Here is an 18122-nt window from a genome sequence, read left to right as displayed (position 1 = left end):
CCATACAATCGAAAGTTAGGCAGATTGATTAACTAATTTGTATATTCTTCTCCCTTCAAAAAAGACAAGATTAAGGATAATACTTGGGTCCAGATTACTGTGGACACATCCATTGAAATTCTCTCTGCGTATCATAACTATTCAGCTTGTAAAAACCATTTCAGTGAAAAATAAATATTGATATACGGTGTTAATAAAATGGACTTAAAAGGTATTATTTTCCAGTTCTTTAGTTTTTGATTTTGCCGCAAGGGAAAAAAAATATCTATTGATCGGTTTCACATACAGTTTATGTGTCATTATCAAGTACGAATAAACATCATTCCATTATAGTTACTCGATACAATCATTGCTCTTTGATTCGGTTTTCATTTCTAATGAGGTGGATTAATTTAATCCTTATGGTTTGAACCGAACTTGCAAAGAGAACAGTGTCTAACAGCAGTGATGCCAGTGATTAGCCTCAAGAATAAGAACTCTGTTTCTAGATCGATGACCAAATTAACGAACGAACCAGAAAAACAGTAAAAGGTGTTGGAAAATTTAGTTGATGGATGCTATTTCCGTCACCATATTTTGATTCTCCTACAAAATCACACAAATACAATATAATTCAATAATAAATAATTATCATTATTTTATTGTCATGTAGATTAAAATAACAAGAATTGTAAGTCTTATCTCTTGACTTTGTAGGCTTCCAAGGAACACATCATTCGAAAAGCGTTTAAGGTTGAGGCGTGTAAACACTGCCCTTAAGAGTAGATTTCGCCCCTCGGAGACAATGTCTCGGTGTAGCAGGTTTGTGGCGCCCTACCCTCCAGGGTACAACAACCTTGATCCTTGTAGGTGTTCACTCACAATACTCGGATCGTATCGAACAGCTTGAAACTTTCTTTTAGTAGAATAGATAAATTAAAGGAAATACATGAATACTTTGAGCTCGGAAAGGTAATAAAGGAGATTGAATTTCTGTTGTATATTTTTATCTGGAAAGCTAGGGATTATATATATGGCAGGAATTAATGATCAATGCGATGACAATTTAACAATAGCAATTAAGCTATGTAACTTATGTAACCGAAAGGAATATTATGACATTGATTAGGAAGAATCAAAACGTCAAAATAAGAATGACATTTAAACTCTGTAACTTATGTAACAGAAAGACAATATATATCTTGACATTGATGAGTAAACCAAAACGGAAGAAAGTAAATAAAGAACCACCATAATTACAGACTTTGAACAAATGAATGATATATGAGTAAACTGATGAAATTTTTGTGTCAATCACAATCAAAGAGAGTTAATGACTATTGCCATATGCAATTAAAGGTCCAATGGAGGTTTCAAATATAGCTGGTATTTTGAAATATTCTATAACTAAATTCCAGCAAAAGGAACGTAATTAAGGTAGATCAACTGCCATATTAATTAAAGAGATCGTAATTAAACTATGTCAACTTTCAAATTAAGGGAGACTTCTAGTTGGGTGTGGCATGGTTTATTAATTAGAATCCAAACACATGCATATATCTACGCCATTGATAGCGGGCAGACATGTGTATAGTTTATATTGACTAGTAAGTTACTTGTATTAGGGTCGTAGAAACCCATCGAACATGGCCCTTATATCTCATAGTAATTATGACCCCGGACCCCCTATTCTTCACTTCCCACTAAAATTTAAAGTAGGGTTCGTGTCCATTTTTTCAGATTCAAAGTCCAACATTTACGGAGCCTATTCAGAGCGGTACACCAGCACTATAAAAGGAGTTCTTCCCACTTATGCATCTTCACAACCCAAAATACAAGTTCCAGCCTATAGGTCAAGTACAGAGCTTCTGCCATTACCAGAAACCCTAGCTTTCTCTTCTGTGATTGCATCATTGGATCAGCTAGCTGCGGTTATGGCTTCTAACTTCTGCTTCACGACCCTTGCAATCCTCGCTCTTGCCCTTGCTGTTTGCGTGCAAGGCACTCTAGGTTCGTGATCTAAGTCTTCTCATGTTTCATGTATTGAAACTTTTTTTTTTTTTTCCAAATAATTTAACATGTTATGTTATGAGACATTAAATCAGTATCACTAATACAAAGCTAATTAATTGGGTTTGCAGGGGGAGTGACATGTGAGAATCTAGACGAAAGCACTTGTGCGTTCGCAGTGTCATCATCGGCCAAACGCTGTGTGCTTGAGAAGCACGTAAAGAGGAGCGGAGAGGAAGCATACACATGCCGCACATCAGAGATTGAAGCAGATAAACTGAAGGACTGGATCGAGAGCGAGCAGTGCATTAAATCTTGCGGCCTGGACCGCAAGTCTTATGGAATCTCATCCGACTCTCTCCTCGAGTCTCGCTTTGCACAGAAGCTTTGCTCTCCTCAGTGCTACGGCAGCTGCCCCAACATTGTTGACCTTTACTTCAACCTCGCAGCTGGTGAAGGTACCTGTGCAAATACATATCATGCTAACGCAATACCAAATTTGCTCATGGAATGATACGTCAATATATATCTTTTTTTTTTATACGTCAATATATATCTTAGAGTACGTTAATATGTAAATGACATGAATTTCGTTGATCTTGGTGTTATAGGGGTGTTCCTTCCAAAATTATGTGAAGCACAAGGAGCAAATGCTCGTAGGGATTTGTCCGAGCTGCGAAGCTCTGGATATGTTGCGCCAGGACCAGTAAAATCGGTTAACTTGGTAGCAGAGGCACCAGTAAACTACATGAACTTGGAAGCTGAACACTACGTTGCTCCAGCACAGACACCATGTGCCGATGCTCCAGCACTGACACCAGGTTACTGAAGTACTTAATTACAAAAGTACCCCGTATCGATCATCTACATCATTCGGGGCCTGTGTGTTATTTCAATCATTATAATATATGTGTGTCAAATCAGAGTTAGTGACTTTTAGTAGTTAGTACTATTCCATTGTTTAGTTATGTTCTATGTAACAGAAAAAACGGGTATATATTCTGGCAATAGTCATCGCTCTGTATGCTTTAATATACGGTATATATATACCCAAGGATTGAATGAGAATAAATTTATTTTTACAGTAACCCTCTGGTCAATGTTATATACTTTTTGGTTTAACAATGGAACACTTCTGCCCCGACTAGTTTGTCCGGTGAAGGCCATAGCATTCGTCGGCAGAAATTCAACGACTGATACTGGAAAGTTCAACAATCAACACCACCAAAGAGCGCTTAACCCCTCCAAAAAAAAGGGGGCGTTTTACCATAACTAACGCAATCTTTACTGAACACCAGAGTCATGAAAGACACCACAACTTAGTAAACCAACCATATTTTCAGATCACTACCTAAATAACTACAATAAAAACCAAGCATGCGATAACGGCCAATCCAACAATCCAATCGCCAAACAAGATTTTAAGAACAAATCAAGATAAAATTCACAACATAACCCAACAGAAACAGAGCAGACGAAAAGATCAAGCCTCCTCCTGAACGTCCTCCTCATCTTCATAATCATACCCTTCCTCATCTGCAGTGGCATCCTGGTACTGCTGGTACTCTGAAACAAGGTCATTCATGTTGCTCTCTGCCTCAGTAAACTCCATCTCATCCATTCCCTCTCCTGTGTACCAATGCAAGAAAGCCTTTCTGCGGAACATAGCAGTGAACTGCTCACTCACCCTCCGGAACATTTCTTGAATGGAAGTGGAGTTGCCAATGAATGTCGAAGCCATCTTCAGACCGGTTGGTGGGATGTCACAAACAGTGGACTTGACATTGTTGGGGATCCACTCAACAAAGTAGGATGAATTCTTGTTTTGGACATTGATCATCTGTTCATCAACTTCCTTGGTGCTCATCTTACCACGGAACATTGCTGAAGCAGTCAAATACCGCCCGTGACGAGGATCAGCAGCACACATCATGTTCTTGGCATCCCACATCTGTTGAGTGAGCTCTGGAACAGTGAGTGCCCTGTATTGCTGGGATCCACGAGATGTAAGTGGAGCAAACCCAACCATGAAGAAATGCAATCGGGGGAATGGGATCAGATTAACAGCAAGCTTGCGGAGATCAGAGTTGAGTTGTCCAGGGAAACGAAGGCAGCAGGTTACACCGCTCATGGTAGCCGAAATCAGATGATTCAGATCACCAACTGAATCAAGTAAATCATTCGTTAGCTTAAGCCATATTGCATAGTGTCAATGAAGAAACTTAAACCATAATTGTTCATCAAACAAGAGCAACAACTCAGGTAAGAATCAAACAAATAAGTGAAACAATAAAACCAATTGGATACACTACGTGCACAGTCTCTAAGATGATTTTAAAAGCATCTAAATATGGCAGCAAGCAGTAAGACATGAGAATCACTACCGGCTACTGTCACAATCCATCTCCAGCCACCATGTTACGCATTTTCTGCCTGTCTTCTAAGACTAGGTAGCTTGGTACTATAATTTCTATATGGTAAGCCAACCACATCTGATCCGAAAGCAGGAACAATCTTAACTTCATGCATAGCTGATATTGCTTTAGAATTATACTACAGTTAACACCCATCTTCCCAAGTCAAATTTTCAATACCTTATATTACTCAATGAAAGTATATGAAATACAAGATCTACAAAAAATAAACCACACATTTTTCTAAATTGAATATGGAAACAATATTTATGATTTAACAAGGCAGACGACCAAAAGGAGTATAAACTCACAGCTTGGAGTAGTGAGCTTCAGTGTTCGGAAGCAAATGTCATAGAGAGCTTCGTTGTCCAAAACCATACACTCATCTGCATTTTCAACAAGCTGGTGAACAGAGAGAGTCGCATTGTATGGCTCAACCACAGTGTCAGACACCTTAGGGGACGGAAACACAGAGAAAGTGAGCATCATTCGGTCTGGATATTCCTCTCTGATCTTAGAAATGAGAAGTGTTCCCATTCCAGAACCAGTACCACCTCCCAGAGAGTGGCAAACTTGAAACCCTGTGGATAATTCAGCAAAACAATTACATCAGTTAACCGTCAGTACAGTCACGAATCTCCGAAATCTACCAATCGATGCTGTTCTAGTCGATAACTGGAATTAAAAGACTATTTCTACATATTTTCTCATACTTTTCCGATAAAATCAACCACAGAGGAAGTAAAATGCTAGAGCTAAGCAGCATCCCAAAATGTACATGGATATAGCCAATTACCGACTCAGAGTAAGCATAGATCTAAACAAGAACACTAAAATTGAACTCGGAAACGATTTCCAGTAGCGAAATTACACGAAACTAAGGCTTGAATAATAATACCTTGCAAGCAGTCACAGTTCTCTGCCTCCTTCCGAACAACGTCAAGAACCGAGTCAATCAACTCAGCGCCTTCAGTGTAGTGACCTTTCGCCCAATTGTTCCCGGCGCCGGACTGTCCAAACACGAAGTTATCCGGCCGGAAGATCTGGCCGTAGGGTCCAGATCTGACGCTGTCCATGGTGCCAGGCTCCAGATCCATGAGCACGGCGCGTGGAACAAACCTGCCGCAACTGGCCTCGTTGTAGTAGACATTGACGCGCTCGAGTTGGAGCTCGTTGTCGCCCCCGTACCGGCCGGTGGAGTCGATGCCGTGCTCGGCGCAGACGACCTCCCAGAACTTGGCTCCGATCTGGTTGCCGCACTGGCCTCCCTGGATGTGAAGGATCTCACGCATTTTGAATGCGACTGGAAAACTAGGGCTTCAGAAACAAGAAGAAGAAGAAGAAGGTTCTCAAATTCTCAGAGAGAAATGAGAGAGGGTTTGGATTTTGGAAGATGAAGGGTGAGTTGAGGGCTTTTATAGTGGGTGGAGCTGACGGTGGAGTTTGACGGCGCCGTTAATTTGAGGTGGGGAATTTAAATTTTGAAAAAGCAAACCTGATAGGTTCGGGGGCTATTAAGGCGGGATCGGTTACGGTGACAGCAGGGGTTGGATTGGATCTGAAGCATTGGATGAGTTGACTGGAATGGAGTCAAGTTGATTGGACGGTTTGATGTTGGGGTGTAAGGAAAGTTTGGTGTGAGTGCAATAGATGAGCTAACTGACGCTTTTGAAACGGTTAGGATATTTTGAGTCACGCGCTTTTTTTGGGGGGGGGTGAGAGTTACGCGATGCGGTTCAGTGGTAGAGACGTAGAGTGGCTAGTGTGGATTTGCATGTGAGTAGCACTTCAGGCAAATTTATATTTGCTTTTTATTTTTTATTTTTTATAAGAAATATTTAATTTCAGAAAAATCAGTTTCAAACAACATTATGTAGCAAGTGCTTGATTGTATAATTATAAAGACATGTACCTTGATTGTATAATTATAAAGACATGTACATCTTGAAACCATTATTGGAGGTCTAGTGAAAAGAATATCAAAAATTGGACGATTAGGGGATCTTGATGAATTGTTTGGTCTATTGAGACACTCCAAAGTTAATATGCAATAATAGTTTTGTTCTAATAAATTTTATAATGTGTTAACAAAAATAATCATGTAGGCCAAGAAGTTTGAGAACAATAGTTGGTTAAATAATCATCAGGTATTTTGGTTATGTCGGTTTGAATTTTACTCTTATTAAAATTATTGCGTCATTTCCTCTAATGATGGGGTTTTTTATTTCATATTTATTCGATAGTTTATGTTACAATATTGAAGGGTTCAATTATCTATCTCTTTTGTCTAATTACGTAAAAAGTATATGTTTGTTAAAATATCCGAAATACATGAATAACATCATGTTCTATGGAGATGATAAGCGTGTAAAACAAATTAAGAGAAAGTGTTCGACTGATTACTTTAGTAATACTATGTGTCTATGTGTGATGAAAATGGTAAACACGTGTCGGTCAGTTGTGACATGTTGGTAAGTCATAATGTTGGAAGGTTATGAGTTCGATTCTCACTGGCATATATAAAGGTGAGGTGAGCTAAGAGTTTTTTTTTTTTTTTTTTTTAAATGATAAACACGTAAACTTATTAGGACAGCACAACCAATATCTCATCTTGTGAAGAATAATTCACGAATCTTTCAGACTTACTGTATAGTGTATTCATGGATAGAGTGGAAGATTAGTTGTCACATATCAAATTTGCAGTACCTCATGGCCTACCAATTCTCAGTTGGAAGCTAAACAAACACGAAACATGACATGCCAACCGTACTTGTCACTCAATCTAGCACTGAGATTATTGAAGAGGACCCATGCCCTAGAAGACTAACAAAAGCAGAAAGAAGCAATGTAATCATCATCTCGATTGAGAGCAAGTGTAGCCATCACTCAAGCCTTGCTCCCAAAGCTAACACTTACTGGTAAACTTCGAGATTGACCATTACAAAAGTATGATTGCACTCCCATTCCAGGAATCCAGAATAGTTTACTCGTTAAAATTTTAGGCCTCATTGGCCAGAGTGAAGAAAAGCTTTGACATTTCCAAAGAGTGCCAGAAGCTTACGCTTTTGGGTTGCTGGCATTGCAAGCAATTTGATTTCGGAGAAGTGCCATTGGGTATTCGATCTTTTTCTGGTGGGGAGGGAGGTGTCAGATGAGGTGAGGGAAATATACTTTTGGCCATATGACATTTTCATATCATAGCAAAGAAAAATTAGTAAACGAAACCGTAAGATGAAATTTGATGATATAAGTCATAGACCCGAGAACTCCAAGATGATGTTCTTATTGGTTGCTACCACTATAAATTCTAACAAGCGTACACCTTTGATAGTTGATCATTTATTATAGTTACGAAATAAATTTTTTTTTTTACTCCTTTATCTCTTTTCTTATTTTTATCACTATAAACTAATCGTACATCATTGAGATATAAATTGTGATTAAAAGTGTAAAAAGTTTCAAGTTGGGGATGTAGCTCAATTGGTAGAGCAATAGGATACGCTTTCTTATTTATCAGGGTTCGACTCCTTGCGTCTCCATTAATTACTTTTTTGAAAGGAATTGTTATTTTTTCTTGTGTTTCTAAAGAATTTGTCAATCGTTAAGATCTCGTTAGTAACCAAATCGAAGATGTAGCTCAATTGGTAAAGCAATAGGATATGACTATGCATCACAATTTACTTTCTTGTAACCATGCAAATCTTCAATTGACTATACAAGTCTCAAGCAGTCAAGAACTCTAATACTTATTATATGTACAGAAAATATATATTAATATTTCAAGTCTGGGATGTACCTCAATTGGTAGAGCAATGGGATACGCTTTCTTATTTATCAGGGTTCAACTCCTTGCTTCTCCATTATTTTATTTTTTTTAAAGCAATTTTTATTTTTTCTAGTGTTTCTAAAGAATTTGTCAACCGTTAAGATCTCGTTAATAACCAAATCGGAGATGTAGCTCAATTGGTAAAGCAATAGGATATGACTATGCATCACATTTTACTTTCTTGTAACCATTCAAATCTTCAATTGACTATGCAAGTCAAGTAGTCAAGAGCACTAAAACTTATTATATGTACAAAAAATATATATTAATATTCCAAGTTGGGGATGTAGCTCAATTGGTAGAGCAATGGGATACGCTTTCTTATTTATCAAGGTTCGACTCCTTGCGTCTCCATTAATTTTTTTTTCTTGAAGAAATTTTTATTTTTTTCCTTGTGTTTCTAAAGAATTTGTCAATCATTAAGATATCGTTAATAACCAAATTGGAGATGTAGCTCAATTGGTAAAGCAATAGGATATGACTACGCATCACATTTTACTTTCTTGTAATCATGCAAATCTTCAATTGACTATGCAAGTCAAGCAGTCAAGAACTCTAAAACTTATTATATTTACAGAAAAAATAAATTAATATTTTAAGTTGGGAATGTAACTCAATTGGTAGAGCGATGGGATACACTTTCTTATTTTTCAGGGTTCAACTCTTTGCGTCTCCATTAATTATTATTATTATTATTTTGAAAGGAATTATTATTTTTTTCTTGTGTTTCTAAAGAATTTGTCAATCGTTAAGATCTCACTAATAACCAAATCAGAGATGTAGCTCAATTGGTAAAGCAATAGGATATGACTATGCATCACATTTTACTTTCTTGTAACCATGCAAATCTTCAATTGACTATGCAAGTCAAGTAGTCAAGAACTTTAATACTTATTATATGTACGGAAAATATATATTAATATTTCAAGTTGGGGATGTAGCTCAATTGGTAGAGCAATGGGATACGCTTTCTTATTTATCAGGGTTCGACTCCTTGCGTCTCCATTAATTATTGTTATTTTTTTTTAAAGGAATTATTATTTTTTTCTTGTGTTTCGAAAGAAGTTGTCAATCGTTAAGATCTCGTTAATAACTAAATCGGAGATGTAGCTCAATTGGTAAAGCAGGAGGATATGACTATGCATCACATTTTACTTTGTTGTAACCATTCAAATCTTCAATTGACTATGCAAGTCCAGCGGTCAAGAACTCTAAAACTTATTATATGTACAGAAAAATGTATTAATATTTCAAGTTGGGGATGTAGCTCAATTGGTAGAGCAATGGGATATGCTTTCTTATTTATCAGGGTTCGACTCCTTGTGTCTCCATTAATTATTATTATTATTTTAAAGGAATTTTTTTTTCTTATTATTATTTTCTTGTGTTTCTAAAGAATTTTTCAACCTTTAAAAAAAAAAAAAAAAAAAAAAAAAAAAAAAGAATTTTTCAATCATTAAGATCTCGTCAATAACTAAATTGGAGATGTAGCTCAATTGGTAAAGCAATAGGATATGACTATGCATCCCATTTTACTTTCTTGTAACCATGCAAATCTTCAATTGACTATGCAAGCCAAGCAGTCAAGAACTCTAAAACTTATTATATGTATAGAAAAATATATTAATATTTCAAATTGGGGATGTAGCTCAATTGGCAAAGTAATATGAGTTGCTCTCCTAAGATTTAATATATGTAAAGGAAAAAAATGATTTGATTTTGGAATAAAGAAAAACTCATTTGATATATATATATATATATATATACAGATCCAATCCAGAGCGGAGCTCCGCTTTGAAAATTAACGTGTGAAGTTCGAGTTTTTGGTCATTTTTCTGTCGCATATCCACATCTCGACCATTCAGTTTTTTAGGTACTAGTGTATAGATCGTCTCTACAAATTTTCAGCTAAAATGATGATCGTTAAGGCATTGATAATTGCCTTAAAGCTAGTACGGTTCAGGTTGACAGATTCAGTCCGTCAATTGGTTTAAGCGAGTTAGATACCTTAACGATCATCATTTTAGCTGAAAATTTGCAGAGACGATCTATACACTAGTACCTAAAAACTGAACGGTCGAGATGTGGATATGCGACAGAAAAGTGACCCAAAACTCGAACTTCACACGTTATTTTCAAAGCGGAGCTCCGCTCTGGATTGGTTATATATATATATATATGATTTTTAAATTGAGAATGTAGCTCAATTGGGAGAGTAAAATGATTTGATTTTGAAGTCCTTGCCTCTCCATCAATTTTTGTTCTGCATTGAATAAGAACAGATAAAGATGTTAACACTATTTTTTTGCTTATTTTTGTTTCTATAACTACAAGCAAGGTAATATGTAATATATACAACATATTTTACTTTTCCATAACTAGACAATCTCCGAATTGACTATGCAAGTCATACACTCTCAAACTTTAACATGTTCTTATTGATTACTATAAACTCTAATAGTCATACACCTTTAAGATTTTATAATTAGTATATGTAAAGAAAAGATATTTCAAGCAATATGATTTTCATGATTACCAAGGTTCGACTCCATCAATTTTTCTCTCTTTTACATCAAAAATTGAAAAAAAAAAAAAAGACAGTATGAGCAAGAACACAACACAATAACTGATTTTCAGCTTAATATTGGGTTGAACTCCAAATGCAGGCCCATTTACTAAGACACCTAAGTTAACTATAGTGCTCCTCCCCGCAGCTGATCTCCCATCTCCTTGAACCCTCAAAGCACCCCCAAAACCCTCTCAAACTCTTTTCTCCTCCTTTCGCAGACTAAACATGGCGAACAAAAGACAGAGAGAGGCACGCAAGAGATTCAGAGCAGAGCACCCAGAACTGGTTAAAACCCCAGAGCCAACTCCCCCAAAAGACCCAAGCAAGAAGAAGAAGGTAAAGAAGCCCAGCTTCAAGCGCAAGAGATCAGAATCTGGAGCACCCAATGACCCGGATAGAGCAGCCAAGAAGTCTCGGAGTAAACACCCACTTAGAGTCCCTGGTATGAAGCCCGGTGATAGCTGCTTCATTTGTAAAGGCACTGACCATATTGCCAAGCTTTGCCCTGAGAAAGCTGAGTGGGATAGGCACAAGGTGCTGTGATTCTTGTACCCAGTTCTGGTTTAGTTTCAGTTTTCTCTATCTGGGTTTATGCAGAAATTGGTTACGGGTAGATGGAAATATGGATTATGAATGTGTGTATAGCATTTAGTAATGTAAATGAGAGAAAATTATGTTGATGGGTTTGTGTTTATATGATGCTATGCAGATATGCTTGTTCTGTCGACAACGCGGGCATAGTCTGAAGAATTGCCAAAAGAAGAATGAGAATGATACGGAGGCGAAGTTATGTTATAATTGTGGGGAAACCGGGCATTCGCTTTCTAGATGCCCCTTACCTCTTCAAGATGGTAAGTTACTGCTGTATTTTAGATTACAGTTGAGTTGGTTTGATTCTTAAGTGATGTTTGCAGGATATATTAAGGGGCTAGGATTTAGTGTGCTTGTTTAGTGATATATATTGCACATCTCTGATGAACTGATTTTAGATCAACATGACAGCGTGCATTTGATGTTTAGATGCACAATGCAAAGGCTAAATTATCCAACTGAAATCATATCGTTTTCTGAATGGAGTAATCCTCAGGCGGAATTGGGTTTAATAGTGATTAATTATTCTATATATATGATGAAGTGAACTTTGGGGTTTGAATGGAGCTTCTTGAAGAAACGTGAACTTGAGTATTTACTATCTAGGAGGTTTAGAAATAAAAACTGTTATCTACAACTACAAGCTACTGAAATCACATAGGTTAGAAGATTTTTTTTCCCTCTGCTTCACCCTCAATCACTGAGTCTGTGTTCTTAATTCTACTGGAAGTACTCATGACTCAGATAGTCAAAACGAGGAATTTGTTTGGTGATTTTCAAGTGCTTAAGTATATGTTTTGAGCTGTTACTTGTATATGTCATGTGCGATCATTAACTATATTTGATGCTTGTTATATTAGCTCTGAACTAATGAATTGAAATTGAGCTAACCTGAGGGTGATTTGATCACACATGGACTTGTGTCAATCTGGCGATGAAGCTTGCAATTATGTTCATGTCATTGTTATGTTATTCATATTTGTTCATCTGATGATGCAGGAGGAACTAAATTTGCCAAGTGCTTCGTCTGTAACGAGACTGGTCACCTGAGCAAGGACTGTCCTAAAAACTCTCATGGGATTTATCCAAAGGTAAATGACTTGCATATGTTATCTTCACTTTACCATGTCATTGATACTATATTATTAATCTTAACAGGGAATTAAGTTCTTAGGAGAGGTTATTGATTCATGTTTGTGCTATTTTGTTTCTTAGGGTGGTTCTTGTAAAATATGTGGCGGTGTAACACATTTGGCACGAGACTGTCCTAACAAAGACAGCAGGAATTCAATAGGTTCTGGCAATTCTAATCCCAAATGTAAGTTTTTGATATTGTGCAGCACTCATTTATTTCAATTAGTTTGTAAAAGGTGCTCTTATCAGTTAAGTAAGCTGGCATTCTTCTAAGTTTGGTTCTCCTTGTTTTCTTGTTATTTTCAGGGAATGAACCAAGAGGAAAGGTTACCAAATTTGCGAGTGGAGATGATCTTGAGGATGATTTCAGTTTCATAGGTGAGAAGACTGTTGCCAAAACAGTAGACGAGTCTGCCAATGTAGTTGGTGCTGCTTCTCTTCCACAAGAAAGTAACGTAAACTCAAAGAAGAAACAGGGTCCCAAAATAGTAAATTTTGCCGGATAATGTTCAAATTCATGTGAATCTCTCCCGTCTTCCTAATGACACCAACAATTTTGCCGTAGTGGAAAATATATGCCAGAGCTTAGATCTTCTCTTAGTTCTAATGTAATGCTGTTTTTAATGCTGCCAGTCCTAAGAAGATTCTTAATGTAATGTTCACTTTCGGTGACATTTATCATGATGTATTTTTTGTGTTGCCTTGTCTTGCCTAAAGGAAATGACTAGCTCCTTTCTTCTTAATGATTAGATCATTGCACTCGTTTTCTCTATATTTTTATTTGTGTATTCTCTTATCCCTTTAATTTCGATCACAGCTGATATGATTAGTTGTGGACATGATCAGCCGTAAAAGCTTAGAGAATTCTCAACCCTTGTTTCTCCTAAAATTTCTCTCCTTTCCCGCATTTTTCTCATCCCTCTCGCCTCCCCAAAAATAAGGATCTCTCCTCTGCTATACTCTCCATCTTTCTCTTTCTTCTTCATTTCACACAACACTTCCGGTCTCTTTCCGACAACAAAATGGTACGTCTGAACTTTCTTTCTCTCAGTTCATAATGAAGATTATATACAAATGAATGAAAATGGTATGAATGAAATTTGTAAAGAAGCATGTAACACTTTTGAGCAAAAACATATCTTTTTCTGGTTCTATGCGTGGAAATTTTTCTTGGTTTTGTTCTCTTGTTGCTTATACCAAATGTTGGGGTGCCTAGGCCGCCTCGCCTGGCTTTGCAGTGTCCGGCCTAGCCGTGAATGAGGAGTGCAAGCAGAAGTTCTTGGAGCTAAAAGCCAAGAGAAACCATCGTTTCATTATATTCAAGATTGATAAGCAAGAAGTGGTGGTAGAGAAACTTGGAGAGCCAGACGAAACTTACGATGATTTCACAGCCTCGCTGCCTGCGGAGGAGTGCCGCTATGCTGTGTTTGATCTTGATTTCACCACTATTGAGAACTGCCAGAAAAGCAAGATTTTCTTCATTGCATGGTAACTTATAAGTTGGTCAATTTTACTTCTTGTTTGGATTGATAATAAATCCTGCATGTGCATGAAGCTTTGATTGATCTCATTTTCGAAAATAATAGGTCACCTGATACATCAAAGGTGAGAATGAAGATGGTGTATGCTAGCTCCAAAGATAGATTCAAGAGAGAATTGGACGGCATTCAAGTTGAGTTGCAAGCAACTGATCCAAGTGAATTGAGCTTTGACATTATAAAATCCCGAGCTCTTTAAGCAGCTACTCATCAACCTTGATTTCCTTAACATTAAAATTTCTCAGCACTGATTTTTTTTCCTTCTCCTCCTTAATTCCCATCTTCCCTATTTGTTTGTGTGGTTGCATATATATATATATATCAATGATGTAGCTTAATGTAATACTATGAATGGTTTACCAATTTGAAACTTCATTCTCAAAAGCACAAAACAGAATGCGATGCATTTATCTAGTGGAAATTATTTCTGCTCATTACAACTCAGAATGACTCATATGTATATACATAGATGTCTAAAAGTATATAACCCTTTCTATGATGGCTTATGTTGATTTTCCCAGTAACTCTTCTCCCATTTTTCGACCTGTTTAATTGAATTTGATTGTCTCCTGAGTACTGAAAATAGAGAAGGAGGGTCATATGGTGGAGGCATGGTACATGGGCTAGTGATTGCAGGACCCTTCACCATGGATTCCATCATAAATTGCTTCTCTAGTCCTTGTGCTTGGCACGCCATTGCCTCTGAGCAGAGTTCGATAGCTTTCGGAGGTATGGTCGGCTTGAATTGCAAGAGCTTTGCGTATTCGCTTAAAAGATGAAACATGTAGTCATACACATAGTCCATCTTCAAATCCTCTTGAATTAGGTTACTTGCTGCCTTTCCAATGGCTTGTGCCTGAAGAATCCATGAAAAGTAATGCAATATGAGAAAAAGAAAACCAATGCAATATGAGAGAATGAATATTCAGGAATGTTAAGTTAGTTCACTATTCAGAAAAGCCTCAAAGACAACACTTGCCTTTTGCTTGTGGTTGTTTCCCCAATCTACAGCATACTTAATAGACCTGCACTTGTCATTATCCTTGATGGGCCAGTAGTGGTGCACTGGCATCAAACCTCTCGTGAAGAAGTCATAGTATCGGGGCTTTACTATCAAGGTAACGGAATCACAAGCAAGAATGTACTTGTTACTCACAGACCAAGCAGACCCTTCTATATAGATCTTATACCTACAATTAGTATATGTGCATGGAACAAACTAAGTTACTCTATCTCTGAAACATAGCAAATGAACACTAAAATGTATTGTGGGATTTATGTACCTATGAACGCATTGGCTTGCCAAATCCGATTGCTTTCCCATCCTTTACTTCTCGAGACCAATCCTGCAGTCGGATTTCAAGTAATATTGTCAGATTCGCATTATTTTCAACTACATTATTGCCAATGCAGATGAGAGCCACAACATACAACAGTTAAAACAGGAATGTCTTGACACTTGCCTGAGCATAAACGCGAGCATTCCAATCCTGTTCCTCGGAAACATTACATTTGAGGAGGTCTTGCCTTGTTGCCGCTACAGCCGGATTCCCTTTCCAGTAAGCATAAGGTTGTCTGTCTACCCATCTGCTCCTCTTGTTACCTTCCTCTAGCTGCTTCAACAAGTTCCCCCATGGAGCTATATTAATTTCAGGCCTGGACAAACATCAAGGCAAGTCATTAGGATTACCACCAAAATGTTCGTACAACTTCTCATATCGTCACACAACCATCACTGTAAATCTAATAACATTAACATTAGAGTATCAATTCGTATCATTAAAACGTCGAGAATTCTTACCATCCCCAAAAGGACCAATCAGGGAAGACTATATCGAGTGAGCGGTCATCCCCACAGTAACGAAACAATGGTGGCGGGGCAGAAGAATTGGGCCCGCTATAGAACCTTGACAGAATCACCGGCCAGTCAACGCAGTCAAACATGAGCTCCAAATCAGGCACTTTCCCTGGGTACCTACGCAGCAACTGTAGGATCCCCCACAGCGTAAAAGTGTCTCTGCTCTGAAACGACTTGACGTATGTCTCCAAATACGCCTTGCCGTTTACAATCACCAGCTTAAAACTGGCCGTCCGCCTAGACTTCTGCAACGTGTCCCTTGTGATCCCCGTGTGGGCCCATGGCCTCAGGTCCTCGTGTATCCAACGGAAGTGGTCAGGACACGTGGGTGGGGACGGACGGTCAGGAACTTGGTCCGGGGAAGAGGTGGTGGTGGGGTAGCTTGAGGGGCAGGTTCGGGTGAGGTCGAACGCAGTGCAGTTGAGTGGGATTTCGAGTATCTCTGGGGGCTTTTCGGGAAGCACAGGGGTACGCTGAGGGTATAATTGGGATGCTCTGGTCGTTAGTATTGAATCTTGGGCCGAGGTACCGACTTGAGTCTGTGTCTGCTACACAAAGCACAAAAGTACATTTCAATAATGGTCCAATAGTATTAGACAGAGATCTAGCCAAATTCGTTACCAACTAACTAAAAAAGGTAAAAATGTGTTCTCCATAGTACACCAATAAATTAATAGAGTAAATAGTTTCTAATTTCAACAAGTGCATTTCATCGATATCGCTCTAGTTAATGTCACTGACCTAAAGAAATCGAAAGCTAACAGAGTTTTTCTAGTATCCCAAAGCTTTTAAAGCAAGTCAACTTCTGTTAAGGTTCGCCACGTAAGTTAGAGGATACATCTTTCCTTCTAAAAATTTACCCATAGTTCAGTTACCACAATTTTTGCGCATTTGTAATACTCAGTATTTACCGATACGATATTCTAATAAATTGGTCATCATTTCTACTTAGGGTAACTAGTATTACTAGTATTTCAAGGACACAGGCTAAGCATGAAAAACATAATGAGTATGGGCGTGGTATTGAATTGAGGAGCATTAATACTACAATGCTAGGGTTGCGGAGTCTTAGACACATGTCCCATTAAAACGACAACACTTTAGCCGACACTCGAAGCACATGTTAGGCTCCCAAAGTTTCTAACAATCATATTGCAACGTGCCTACGACGACGAACATACTGTTATGACAGATGTCGTTTACCATTTTCTAGATTTTCATCACTGGAAATTAAAAAACGATTAAAAAAAAATGATCACTGGAAAACAGCAGCAGTAGTATTGGAGAGTGGTGGGATCTTACAGTGGAGTTGAGGAGGCGCGTGCAGACAAACGCTCCGACGAAGAAGAGGAGGAGGAAGACCAAGGCGGCCGAGGAAGATCTCGCAGGAGACTTCATAAATGGGGGCAGGAACAAGAAGGACTCTGACAAATGACTATAAAGCTTCCACCTTCTGCTGTCTCTCATGCCTCTGCAGCATTCATTTCAACTCACTCTTTGCCCTTTCTAGTATTTCTCTGACATTCTGAGACCAGATTCCATGGATTTCAAGAACTGGGTACCCGGAGATGGTTGTTTCCTGAAGTAGGTTTGCTTCAGTTTTGGCTGGCTCAGGCTACAATCTATTTGGAGATCATGAAGTTTCAACCTTTGCTGTTTATAATAATAAAGATGGTATCTTTCTTTCAGATATGAATCTAGATCAAGAAGAGAGACTTTGCTTATTTAGAAAATGACCATAAGGTAGAAAACAAAGATAGAAAGGTTGGAAATTTTGGAGAAAGGTTAGATCCAAAAGGAACAAGAAGGAACCAAGAGAGAGAGAGAGAGAGAGAGGGAGAGAGAAGTGAAAGAAGAGAGAGAGAAGTGGACAATAGTTGTAATTGACATTATACAAATTATTAGGCAAAGGTTGGTATTATTCAATTTTACAAGAAGACTTTTTGAAATGTTGAATCTTGTGACAATGTGAATGTGGCTTCTCATGCTTGCCTAGTTTATTTCTCTCAACAATCTGGCTGCTCTGTTTTGTTTATTAATTTCTCTTTTAGGTTTCTATTGTGGACTTAACAAATGCTGGAGGACAAAAAGATGGTCTACTTTTTTTTTTTTTTTTGGCAAACATGAAACAACAACATTTCATTAATACAAAGTTACAAACCAGGTATACAAGTACACGTGTACAACCCCAGCAAAAAAAACA

At 37.9% G+C, this 18122-nt stretch overlaps 3 protein-coding genes and 1 pseudogene across 4 annotated transcripts; 2 read left to right on the top strand and 2 right to left on the bottom strand.

Annotated features, from left to right (window-relative positions):
* The first annotated feature begins 1789 nt into the window (after positions 1 to 1789).
* On the top strand, positions 1790 to 3077 carry LOC133714897 (uncharacterized). The gene is made up of 3 exons (XM_062141166.1): positions 1790 to 1989; positions 2121 to 2447; positions 2601 to 3077. The coding sequence occupies exons 1-3, from the start codon at positions 1914 to 1916 to the stop codon at positions 2816 to 2818; spliced, it is 621 nt and encodes a 206-aa protein (XP_061997150.1). The 5' UTR covers positions 1790 to 1913; the 3' UTR covers positions 2819 to 3077.
* A 173-nt stretch (positions 3078 to 3250) lies between these two features.
* LOC133714896 (tubulin beta-1 chain) lies at positions 3251 to 5799 on the bottom strand. The gene is made up of 3 exons (XM_062141165.1): positions 5302 to 5799; positions 4715 to 4984; positions 3251 to 4152 (listed from the first exon to the last, which is right to left on the bottom strand). Exons 1-3 carry the CDS (start codon positions 5693 to 5695, stop codon positions 3473 to 3475), a joined length of 1344 nt encoding a protein of 447 aa, XP_061997149.1. The 5' UTR covers positions 5696 to 5799; the 3' UTR covers positions 3251 to 3472.
* A 5154-nt stretch (positions 5800 to 10953) lies between these two features.
* On the top strand, positions 10954 to 14404 carry LOC133714854 (actin-depolymerizing factor 7). Of its 2 annotated transcripts, XM_062141116.1 has the most exons (7): positions 10954 to 11332; positions 11508 to 11649; positions 12389 to 12480; positions 12605 to 12707; positions 12830 to 12936; positions 13740 to 14011; positions 14110 to 14404. In XM_062141116.1, the coding sequence occupies exons 1-7, from the start codon at positions 11024 to 11026 to the stop codon at positions 14258 to 14260; spliced, it is 1176 nt and encodes a 391-aa protein (XP_061997100.1). In that variant the 5' UTR covers positions 10954 to 11023; the 3' UTR covers positions 14261 to 14404. The 2 variants fall into 2 exon arrangements, with proteins under 2 accessions (XP_061997100.1, XP_061997099.1); XM_062141115.1 differs by lacking the exons at positions 10954 to 11332; positions 11508 to 11649; positions 12389 to 12480; positions 12605 to 12707; positions 12830 to 12936 and adding an exon at positions 13413 to 13548.
* A 32-nt stretch (positions 14405 to 14436) lies between these two features.
* Positions 14437 to 17803, bottom strand: LOC133714853 (uncharacterized; annotated as a pseudogene).
* Between the last annotated feature and the right edge of the window lie 319 nt (positions 17804 to 18122).

This window comes from Rosa rugosa, chromosome 6 (genome assembly GCF_958449725.1).
Source record: "Rosa rugosa chromosome 6, drRosRugo1.1, whole genome shotgun sequence".
NCBI lineage: Eukaryota > Viridiplantae > Streptophyta > Magnoliopsida > Rosales > Rosaceae > Rosa > Rosa rugosa.
The sequence above is the reverse complement of the archived record's forward strand: the minus strand, read 5'-3'. Positions and strand labels throughout refer to the sequence as shown.